This window comes from Anser brachyrhynchus (genome assembly GCF_964034855.1).
Source record: "Anser brachyrhynchus genome assembly, chromosome: 15".
NCBI lineage: Eukaryota > Metazoa > Chordata > Aves > Anseriformes > Anatidae > Anser > Anser brachyrhynchus.
This window is the reverse complement of record NC_137733.1, coordinates 13,096,117-13,106,664: the sequence shown is the minus strand read 5'-3', so window position 1 is coordinate 13,106,664 and position 10,548 is coordinate 13,096,117. Positions and strand designations below refer to the sequence as shown.

At 50.4% G+C, this 10,548-nt stretch overlaps 2 protein-coding genes across 3 annotated transcripts in view; one reads left to right on the top strand and one right to left on the bottom strand.

The window, feature by feature from the left end:
- Positions 1 to 3,401: 3,401 nt before the first annotated feature.
- On the top strand, positions 3,402 to 5,699 carry GRIFIN (galectin-related inter-fiber protein; the record flags this gene model as incomplete). The annotated part of the gene is made up of 4 exons (XM_080556247.1): positions 3,402 to 3,413; positions 4,119 to 4,351; positions 4,436 to 4,598; positions 5,037 to 5,699. 4 exons carry the CDS (start codon positions 3,402 to 3,404, stop codon positions 5,199 to 5,201), a joined length of 573 nt encoding a protein of 190 aa, XP_080412373.1. The 3' UTR covers positions 5,202 to 5,699.
- Positions 5,700 to 6,432: 733 nt separating this feature from the next.
- CHST12 (carbohydrate sulfotransferase 12) overlaps positions 6,433 to 10,548 on the bottom strand; it is a 54,990-nt gene continuing 50,874 nt past the window's right edge. For both annotated transcript variants that reach the window (XR_013939602.1, XR_013939603.1), the window contains 2 exons: positions 9,376 to 9,574; positions 6,433 to 8,588 (listed from right to left, as the gene is read on the bottom strand). The gene's annotated coding sequence lies outside the window, so the exon portion shown is untranslated. The remainder of the gene's footprint in view (positions 8,589 to 9,375; positions 9,575 to 10,548) is intronic.

Here is a 10,548-nt window from a genome sequence, read left to right as displayed (position 1 = left end):
TGCAAAGCTATTGTACTAAAACAAAGAGCATTGAGTTTTAGGGAAACCAGTGGGTTGCCCTGGCTCCAGGGATGGAGGAAAAGACTGAGAAAGAGTCGTGGTGCTCCCCCCAGCAGGTAAGGGCTGGCAGCAGGATGGGGATGCTCAAAGCCACAGTTATCCCCAAACTGTGACAGCCACCCTGCCCCGGCTGCTGGGTATCAAAACAGCCTCGCACGTGAGAGTCCTCTGCCTTGCTCGCACTGGTGTATTTAGGGAAAGTGGGCTGATTCGTGAGCACAAGTCTCCAGTAGGTACCTATTACTGTGGTTTCCCAGCTGCTATATATATGTGAGTACATATAAGGGTGAATATTAACAGGAGATAGCACTGTGCAATAATATCTGAGGACATACATAGCACTATAACGTGGGCACAGACAGGTCTGGGTGCTGCTGTTTTTGGCTGGCAGGACAAGGTAAATACAGGACAACATGCACTGCTGTGTGGAGAACACACCTCACATTGGGGCAGGACTGAGTTAATCATGGGATGGACACCTCTTTCCTACAAGAGCTCACAGTAAACCTGATCTGGTGTTAGAAACTGAAGCATCACCTGCATCAACTACAGAGCAGTCCACGAGAAGAGAAGACAATTGATGTATGGAGCATAGATGCAAGGACTATGGCCAGGTCCTGAAAACCCATCCTGTGTGTTTGGAGACCTCTAGAGACTAATGTAAATCATCACGCTTGCACAAATTCAGCCGTTTTCGCACAGGGAACTGTGTGAAAATCCCCGTGGGAAGCGTGGTGCCAGGCTGCTCACTGAGTGCCTGTCCCTCCCTGAACAGCAGGAGGACGACTGGGGGACAAATGACCAAAAGTAGGACAAGGATAACAACAGCTTAAGGCAAGGTGCAAACTCTGCTGGCTGTATGACCAAATGGCTGACAAATGTGTAAGCTGGTCTGCTAATAAGTGATTTGATAATCACCCAAGTGTCACGCTAACGAAGACACCCAGCAGCTAACAAGCCATTAGGTTATCAGCTCCTTTTCTATGCCACGCTCCTTCCACCTCGGACTGTGTCAGTCTTACCATGTCCTAGCGGAGCATAGTCAGTGTGTTTGGGGAAAAAAAAGGAAAAGTTATGACATTAAGAGCCAATCACTTCCAACATCTGGCTTTAAGCATATTCCTGCTCCCTTCCACCTTGCAGTGGTGACAATGGCTCCTGAGGAACAGCACTACAGACAGAGGGCAAATAAAGGCTTACCTGTAAAACCAGTCAGTATTTGGGCATCACTTACTGGTGAAACATGTGTTTGCATCTTTCCCCAGCAGCTTTTCTTGCTCTTTCCAAAATGCAAACAGGAAGCGAACTGAATTTGGGAAGCACCAAGCATCTCTGAAATTGCTCTCCCTGAAACCAGAGCAGCGTGAATCCCCCTCCCTCCGTGAGAGCTTCCCCATCTCCCCAAACACACTTTTGCTGTGTATTTTTGTTCTCCCGTATGCAGCCCTGCAGAAAACCACAGCTCCCTGTGCCACTTGGCCTGACGTTGCTTTTAGCAGCAGGGGAGGAAATTCAATGCTTGTTGGTGGTGGTGGCACTGGTGGCGGCAGTGGGAGCTGTAATGGGACACAGCTGAGACGTCACCCTGCCAGACCAGGCTGCCTGCACGAACCTGTGGCGAGCGCTTGGTTTCATGAGACATAACACAAGTTTCCAGCAGCTTCTCTAGAAGCTGTGACTCACTGGTGAGCACCCCATGTGGGTGAGAGGCAGGCACTGGGCACAGAAAGAAACCGGTGTTTGCCCTGCCGCTGCCTCGCTGGGCAGCACCCTCTGCTTTCCCACCACTCTGCAGCACTTTGACTTGCCCTGCGCCGCTCCACGCTTCTACACACTTATTTTGTTAGCTAAGTTGTGCTAAACTCACTTATCAATTATTTAGCTCGTAGCTTGCTCTTTCCTATGCACATGGCTGCAATGCCGTCTGGTTCTGGCCACTGCCATGGGGAAGATCTCAGATGCATCCCGAAGGGATGCTTGCACACACCCTGTATCCACACAGCCCTTAGCCTGGCTGGCAGCAGAAACGAGCAGGAGGGGAGGACCTGGGGAGCAGAACCACGTCTTTGAGCTCAGACCACAAGCAGGGAATACATACAGCCGGGCAGATGAGGGATGCCAACGTGCAGCAGCCCGAGGAGGGACGGCTGGGTGTCCCCACCACCCGCTCAGCACCTCCACGGCTGCCTTGCGCGTCCCGATGCTGCCATCTGTAGCACAGAGCCCTGCTCTGGTGCTCCCCGGCACAGCCTTTTCTCACCGCGAGCACTGCCGTTTTGTAGGACTCCAACTGGGCGAATCCCAGCCTGGGACTTGGTTGTTTTTTCAGCCCCCAGAGAGGCTGTTGGCTTACACGCCTGCTAGATTGCATTTTCAGTCATCTGCCAAGGGGCACTAGAGCCTGGGATAGCAGCTCTCGTTCTGCTTATCTGCTGGAAATAAAACAAACACGTTCAATACCATTAGCACTATGGACAAAGAGCAAGGGGTTTTTCAACGATGGAAACCAGGGATTCCTGTAGGACCACAGGGTAGTGCCACAGCCTCCCATCCATGCAGAGATGGGCCAGCATGTGCCTTTCATGCATTCACCCTCTGAAAATGGGGGAGTGGAGTAGGGGTGTGTGAAAATCCCTTCCCTGGCTCAGCTTTGCCCGGCCATACATTATTAGCACACACTAATGAAAACTCCCATCACCAGCGAAGGGCAAAATTCATTTCATCACTACCTATTTCTTGGTGCCTTTCCATGACAGCATATATCTGACAAAAGCTCCCTCACCCCGCTCCCAAATCCCTGCTTTGTTTCCAGCCAGGAAGGGAATCACACTGAGCTCAGCACCGTGGCATCCCAAACCTGCTGGCCCCGCATCGGCTGAGACAGAGCTGCCGTCAGCTCATTTCAGGCTGGGGCTCTGAGCGAGCGAAAAGGCAAAGAGAAAAAGAAAAGACCAAAAAGAAAAAAAAGACTATGGACTTTGCAGCAGACCGACCTTCTGGCATCTCCTCCAGCTTTGAGAGCCCCCGTCCCCTCCTTGTGCTCCCAGCATGTCCACCCCATCACCGCCCCATGCTGCTTCCATCGTGTCACAGCTCCAGCTCGCCTGGTGCCTGCTGCTTTTGTATGGGACCGAATTATCCCTGCACGCCTCAGCAGGCTGACCCCGCTGTGGGGAGCGGGATTTGCTGCTCCCCAGCGCCATCCAACAGCCTGCACTGAAAAGGTGACCTGGGGTTGCTGCCTCTGCTAATCCCTGTGCACAGGGCTCCCGGCCACCCGCCCCTATATAAACCCACCCCGACCACACACCCACATCCGCAGCAAGGGGCAGGCAAGCAGGATGGCACTGCGGGTAAGTGCTGAGGACGTGCTTGACCTGCACATCCCCAAAATGCATTGGAAATGGGAAATTGTGGCAGAGAAACAGAAATTGTGGCAGAGAAAGGGAAGGGGTGGAGGAGTGCTGAGCTATAGGGACCAAGGGCCAGGCATGGAGCTGGCAGTGGGGATGCCAAAGCTGGAGAGATTTTCCCAGCACAACCAATAAGTTTGGGAAAGGGAGATGCTCAGAAGTGCAAAATCATTAGTGTGCTAAAAAGTGCGGGGTGAAATGGCAAGCACTTCTTATTAAAATGAGTTATTTATTAAAACTATGAATTATTCAAAAAGGAACGTTTTCCAGCTCGTTCTGTGCAAGTTTAACCTTGGAGATGGGGGGGAACGGGTGGAACGGGAACAGGCAGGAGCTCTCGGAAAGAGTCCTCTGCGTAATGCTGGATGGGGACGGGCTGGGTGCCGTGTTACCATCATTCCTTCATCAGTCCCTGCCTTTCACACCCTGCTTCAGAGCACCACCAAGTTTTCTGCTTAGCTTGCTTCAGATTTTGCATTGTCCAGGAGGGGAGGAGCAGCAGGGCATCTTTGCACCAGGGGGGATTTGCTGCCTCTGAGGTCTTTTGTAGAGAGCTGGATGGAATCAGGGAGCAAAAATACATTTTATATATATATATCATATTATATATATATATATATAATGCAAGTCCCTGAGCTTATTTAGGAGTCAGAAAAGAGCAGGGGCTTGAGAGCATGTCTGTGTGGGAGTGGGGAAAAAAGGGAAGAGGATGATAAAGATAGAGAAGTGTTCAGGGATGAGCCGTTGACACGCAGCTCCCCACCTTGCCATGTCTCACCATCACCTCCTTGCTGGCAGTTCGAGGCCCTGTACCCAGAGGGGATGTGTCCCGGCTGGAGCGTCGTGGTCAAGGGCGAAACCAGCTCCAGCACAAGCATGTAAGGCCACAAGCTGCTTGCAGCCCCCCTGGCTCTCAAGATCCAGTGGTGCCGCTCCACCACCTCTTTCTTTTGCTGTTTTAGGTTTGAAATTAATTTTCTCAGTCATCCCGGAGACCAAATCGCTTTCCACTTTAACCCCCGCTTTGCCAGCTCCAGAATCGTCTGCAACTCCTTCCTGGCCAACCACTGGGGGAGGGAAGAGGTTAACAGCACCTTCCCCTTCGAAGCAAAGGAGCCTTTCCAGGTAGCCCTGCATCACACCACGGATGTTCTTGGGTGGGACGGAGGGACCCAGTCAATATCAGGGTCTTTCTCAGGGATCTAGCCAGCCCCATACCCAGTAATGTCCCCTCTCCGGCTTTGTCCCCTGCTAGTACTTCTTTTGTCCCCTAATTTTGCTGCTGATTTATACCCAGCTCTGGCACAGACATGCGCAGCTCCAGCAATAATCCCTGGATGTTGCAGTTATCACCAATTTAAGCTATGCATTATCACCTGTTTCTGCTGTCAGAAAACAAAGAACTCAGTTATTCCTTCCTTTTACCCAACAAGGCAGTGACCTGTCCCCGTGTCAGTTTGGGGAGGATTTGCAGTGGATCATGAGTGCTCACGGCTATAACAGCAGCAAGGCCTGGTGAGGACATGTGTCCACCCGGTGAACCTAACACAGTCTCTCTTTCAGGTGGAAATCTACTCCGACCATGACTATTTCCACATTTTCATTGATGAACACAAAATCTTGCAGTACAAACATCGGCAAAAACAGCTCTCATCCATCAACAAGCTGCAGATTCTCAACGATATCACCATTTCTTCGGTGGAAATCACCAAACGAGGCCTTTACTAGAGGAAGGAGGTGGGACAGCCCCACAGCCCACTCCCCCTGAAGCTCCTGATCCAGTCAGGGGCCATCTTCTCCCCATCCCTACCCACCCCGTGCTACCACCAGACAGACAGACACCTGCAGCACCTCCTTGTAGAGGAAAAGACGGTCACTCCCACTGCATGCAGCACCCAGACACGTTGATCTGGGCTGCAGATGGCATGGAGGACCTTCTTCCTCTATGCCCCTAGGGCGCACGATGGGTTTTGTAGGCCTTATCTTTGCTGTTAGGCAGCCTGACAGATCACTACTGCACATAGAAATCTACCTTGAGTAGTCTCAACATATTAATGCTACCCTAGAAATTGTGTTTGCCTAAAGTAGGGTGCGAATTAATGCTAATCCTCAGCTGGCCACCTGGCGATGGTCACAATGGGTATGGATGTTACTGACAGAAAGGGGCAGTTCTCTGCAAGAGCCGAGTAGAAATGTCGTATTTGCTAATAAAATCAAACAAGGAAATCCCTGCTGAAATCCCATCTATCAATGGGCAGCTCAACTGAGTTATTTGTTCAGTGCAAATCTCCAGGTGCATGGCACAAGTAAGGGCTGGTGACTGGGCAGGAGGACACAGGATGGGGGTTTGTTTCTTTTCTGCAGTGGGAAAATACTGCTTTTTTTGCTTTGAGGGCTAATGAAGCTCCTTTCTACATAGAGCAGGGTGATAAGATTTAAATTGCAAGATATTTCCAGAGAATACTTTTCGCCAGTTGAGAGATGTTTGCTCAGACTGAGTCCTGCCAAATGCAGGCTTGTCAGGCAGATGCTGGGAGTGATGTAGTGGGTTCAGAAAAGGGTAAAGCTTAAAGGGACACACAAAAGCACACGGGCCCTCCAGCCTGCACCAGAAATACAGCTGGACTCCAAACAAAAGAAGATCTGAAGAAACCAGGGTCTAGAAACTGTAAGCTCAGAATGAACACATTGTTATTTTTCCTGTAGCTATTCTCTAACTTTTCTCTTTGCTCTGATTTCCTTTTTTTTTTTCTTCCTTTTTAGTTGTCTTTCAGCAGTCTGCCTGTCCCTTGCACCCTGTTCTCTTTTCTATTCTTTATTTCTTTAAGTCCAACATATCTCCAACTCCTTGACCAGGCCACTGCAGGCAAAAAGATGTTATTTTTACCATTTTAATTACGCACATCATAAGCAGCATAATGTCACAGTGTTAAATCTGAACAGGAACTCGCTCCAAAAATGCAATTACAGCTACCCCCAAATCACTCCTTTGCTCCTCAGACATAAGACAGACCACATTCCTGATGGTGAGCAAAAGGCAGAGACAATTCTGCCCTGCCAGTCCTTTCCATCAAGAAGACGCTTGGTATCAAACGCAGCCCTGACCCATCCTTGCCTTTGGGTGGGATCACCAAAGGTCACAGTTTTGCTCCAGCCTATTCTCAGTGCTTAAATTGGCCATTCCCAGCTCCCCCCTCTGTTTATAATCTCAAGGACTTATGAGGAAGAGGTGACCATGTAGCCAGCCACAACACAGGATGCCACAAAGATTACATTTATGAGTCTACTGAAAAGTTTATAATGTTCTTCCAGACCATAAAAACACACTATCAGGAACTTATCCTTGTCCCAAAGCATGCAACAGGAACATTAAGTGGTCCCATCTAGTACCTTCTCCCTCCAAAAAGGAACAGAAACTATCATTGGGAAATCGTGACTGTCTTGGTTGCAAGTTGGGAGACTGGAGATGGTGACACTTCCTCTGGTCTGGAATAAATCCATCACCACTGGGACAAAGAGGCCGCCTGGGACTGGCCCAATTTGTAGTAGCTGTGATGCAACTCAGGGGTTCAACACATTTCATTCTCACAGCCACCCCTTCAGCAAAACAGACAAATGCAGATGGAATTCAGGCCCGCTGGGATCTCTGTGTCATACCTCTGACAATGCTGAACTGCATTTGAAAGAAATCGTTCTTTTTATTCATGCTTGTTTGGGGGTTGATAGAGACAGATCATTTTTCATGGAGGAAAAGTGATGAAATGATTTATAAGGCTAACGTTTTGTACTTACATGGCTGCAAACTCCATCTACAGCCACCGCTGCAGTAATACAACACGATTTCATTTTTCTCCAGAACCGAGCAGAGAGGACCTCAGACAAATGGGGCAAAAATATCTCAAGTACAAACAAAGAGATGCCACAAAAAATCAGGCGGCAGCAGAGATTACGCCATGACTCCTGAGCACCTTCCCCAGAGCTCGTGTCAGCGGCTGATCTCACCCCGTACCATCTGCGCCGAGAGAGCTCAATCTCTCCTGACACATCCACAGCGCTGCCGCAGGGTTCAGGATTTTATCTGCTGCCTCCTCCAGCCAAAACAGTCCCAAGGGTAAAGGGGTCTTTGGAGCTACAGAGCATCTCTGGTAGGAAAGATCCAGGCCAGCTGTTCTTAGCTGTTTGGGGGGGTTGCTCTCCAACCTCCCCCCCCTGCCTCTCTTAAGGGGAAACTCCAGAGAAAAATGAAGCCACACAATTAGGATGGTCAATTAAACTCTCAGGAGGGGGGCTGGCACATCAGCAGCTGCACAGAGGCACTGTGTGCTGGTATTGAGCTGGTCGGAGAGAACAAGCTGGTCTTCCTCCTGCATTTTAAGCAGCTTCATGGCCTGGGGCCTGAAACTGTGGGGGGAACTGATGGAAACGAACTCCTGCCCAAGGGTATATTTTGGAAAGCTGAAGGCCTTTTGGAAGGGAAGTGGGCAGAGGAACCAATATTTCACTGCCCAACCTAAAGCCCAGGCTCAATATTTTTTTGTGGCCAAGCAGCAGCGCCAGGCTGAAATGCTTCCAGGGAGAGCAATGACTGCAGGAGGGGACGGGGACTGTCCTGGGCAGGATTTGCTCACAGAGCAGCAGCTGCTGCCCTTGCTGCCGACACAAACCTGTAGGGCCACCTGAGACGGAGATGTCCCTCAGGAGGCAAAGCCAGGAGAGGTGGTGACCCCTCCGATGAGCTCTCCCTTTCTTAATACTTTCTTCATCTGGATCCACAGAGCTCGGTGAACTGCTCTGGCTCATCCCCAGCTCAATGAGAGGGAAGTCAGGCTCCCAATCCTTCGTGCTTGAGCTGTGCCAGCCCCCCAGGGCCGAGGTGCCCCCTGGCAGGCCGCAGTGCTGCAGATCTCCTGCGGAGCACCTGACAGCACACGGTCAGTGAGCGCTCCTTGGTGCCGCTGACACCGCTGGCAATCGTCACGCACTCGTTTCCTCACAGACTGGTGAGCAAACGGCCCCCACGTCAGAGATGGTCACGTCCGATCAGCAGCCCGGAGACATCGGGCTGGGTGATGCCACCTCTGCCGGCCTCAGCAAGGGACACCCGAATATCAGACACTTGAGATAAGGCAGAAGGAAAAAGGGCACAGACTCGTTACTAATACAGTGGGAAAGCTGTCTAGGAAAGCATTAAAAAAAACAAGTTGTGTGGGTTGCATCTGAACACACATTCACTGACCCAATGCCTACTTTATGACATTGCCGCCCCTCTAAAATGAGGTTTCAGTGCTGGTGGTTTGGCTGTGCAGTCATAGCCGGAGGGCAGCTCCGGTGAAGAAATCAGGAGGAGGGCAGTTGCTAACGGCTTACCCAGCATGCCTCCTCCTGTTTGTGGTCCCGAAGGAGAGCAGGGCCATGCCGAGGCACTGCTCCTTGCCTCACCTCTGATATAGCGCAGCCCGATGAGCTGCACCCACGTCCCCGGCACCTCTCATTTCCTTCATTCCCCGAGGCCTTGGCTTTCCCAGCACATTGCCACAGGAGCAGCTGCCAGGAAGAGCAGAACTTACTAGCAATTCCTTTCTTCCTTACATCTCTGAGCCCTTACCCAAGAGGCTGATTATTCAACATGTGGGCTACAAAGCTCCTCGAGTGTTCGGTAGCCACAGCTGTCTGCCAGCAGGGCTGAGGAACATGAAGGGCAAGTGTTCAGCCTTCCCCCAAAGTGGGGAAAAAAGAAACCCACAACCACAAGACAGGAGGAATAACTCCCCATTCTAGCTGGAACACAGCTCTGAGGCACTGGGTAGCCCCAGATCACAGCTGGAAGGGAGTCTCTGCAGGAAAGCAGAGGGATATTTCTTTTACTGCATTTAAGGAGAGCTTTATAAAGTCGCTAACTCACCATCTCCAGCCAAGAGCCAGCTCAGACAGGAAAATACATCTCCCAGCCCTGATCTTGTGTTCATGGTGGCAGGTACCAGTTAAATGCAGGCTGGAGAGGGATTATTTTCTGAAAGAAAGGATCTGCTGTAGAGGTTGAAGAATTGGAGTCTGATGGTATCACTTTACTTGACAGCTGCATTATTGTATAACTCTGCTGCCTAAGGAAAGGATGACAGAAATTAGCCTTGCTCATAAATTTGCTGACCCTCCAGTTCTGCAGGCTGTTCAAGACCCTCTTGCCAGAGCTGGATGCCATTTATCATGTTATTCCTTCAAGCTGTATGAATATAGCTGGCCAAATCTCCGACTTTACCAGAGCACAAGACAACAACCAGTGGAGATGAGGCGGCTTTCTCTGCACCCTCACGCCCTGTCACCATGCCCATCTGGGTCTTTTGAAACACTTTGCATCTGTAGCACTTTGTATTTGCAAACCATAAAGAGAAGGAAGCGTCATAGCACCCTTATAGAGGTGAGGAAGCCAAGGTATATGGGGGAAAATAGCAGAGAGGAGGGACAGAACCAGGCACTTTTACCTCCAGCCTAGTGCTCTCACCCTGCAGTTCATGTAGCCTGTGTGTTGGCTTGGCTGTGCTCTCTCAGAAGTTGCTTTAGTAAGCTAAGGGATCCTGTGCTGAACTCCTCTACAGCCTGCAGCACAGCCCAGCTTGCACAGACAAACCAGCCCCTTGTCTTAAGTGAGGGGCCAGGGCTGCTGAGCAGCTCATTAACCCAAGTTTTCCATTCAGCAGTACATAGGTATCAATGCCATAGTCTCAGATACTAATCAGTATTTTTCTGGCTTCTTTGTTTCCTGCTCCAGCCCAAACAATGGCCAAAGAGCCACAAACATCTCTTGATTCTTTCCGTTCTTTGACATACCACTTGTCCAAAGAACGGTTTAGCAATTGCTCTGAGATTTATTGCCCACGAGCTTGCTGGTTTTGAAGATTGGGAGTAAAACTGAGGTGCAGCTATTTCACCTCCTAACCCCAGCCTCTGCACCAAGCTCCAGCTACTGTCATGTTTTATTTCTTGAAGCTGCCTTGGTGCAGTAAACACGGGCTGGAACCAGAGACAGACATGGTCAGTGGTGGTGAGAGAGCAGTGATTGTACCTCCAGTAAATTGCC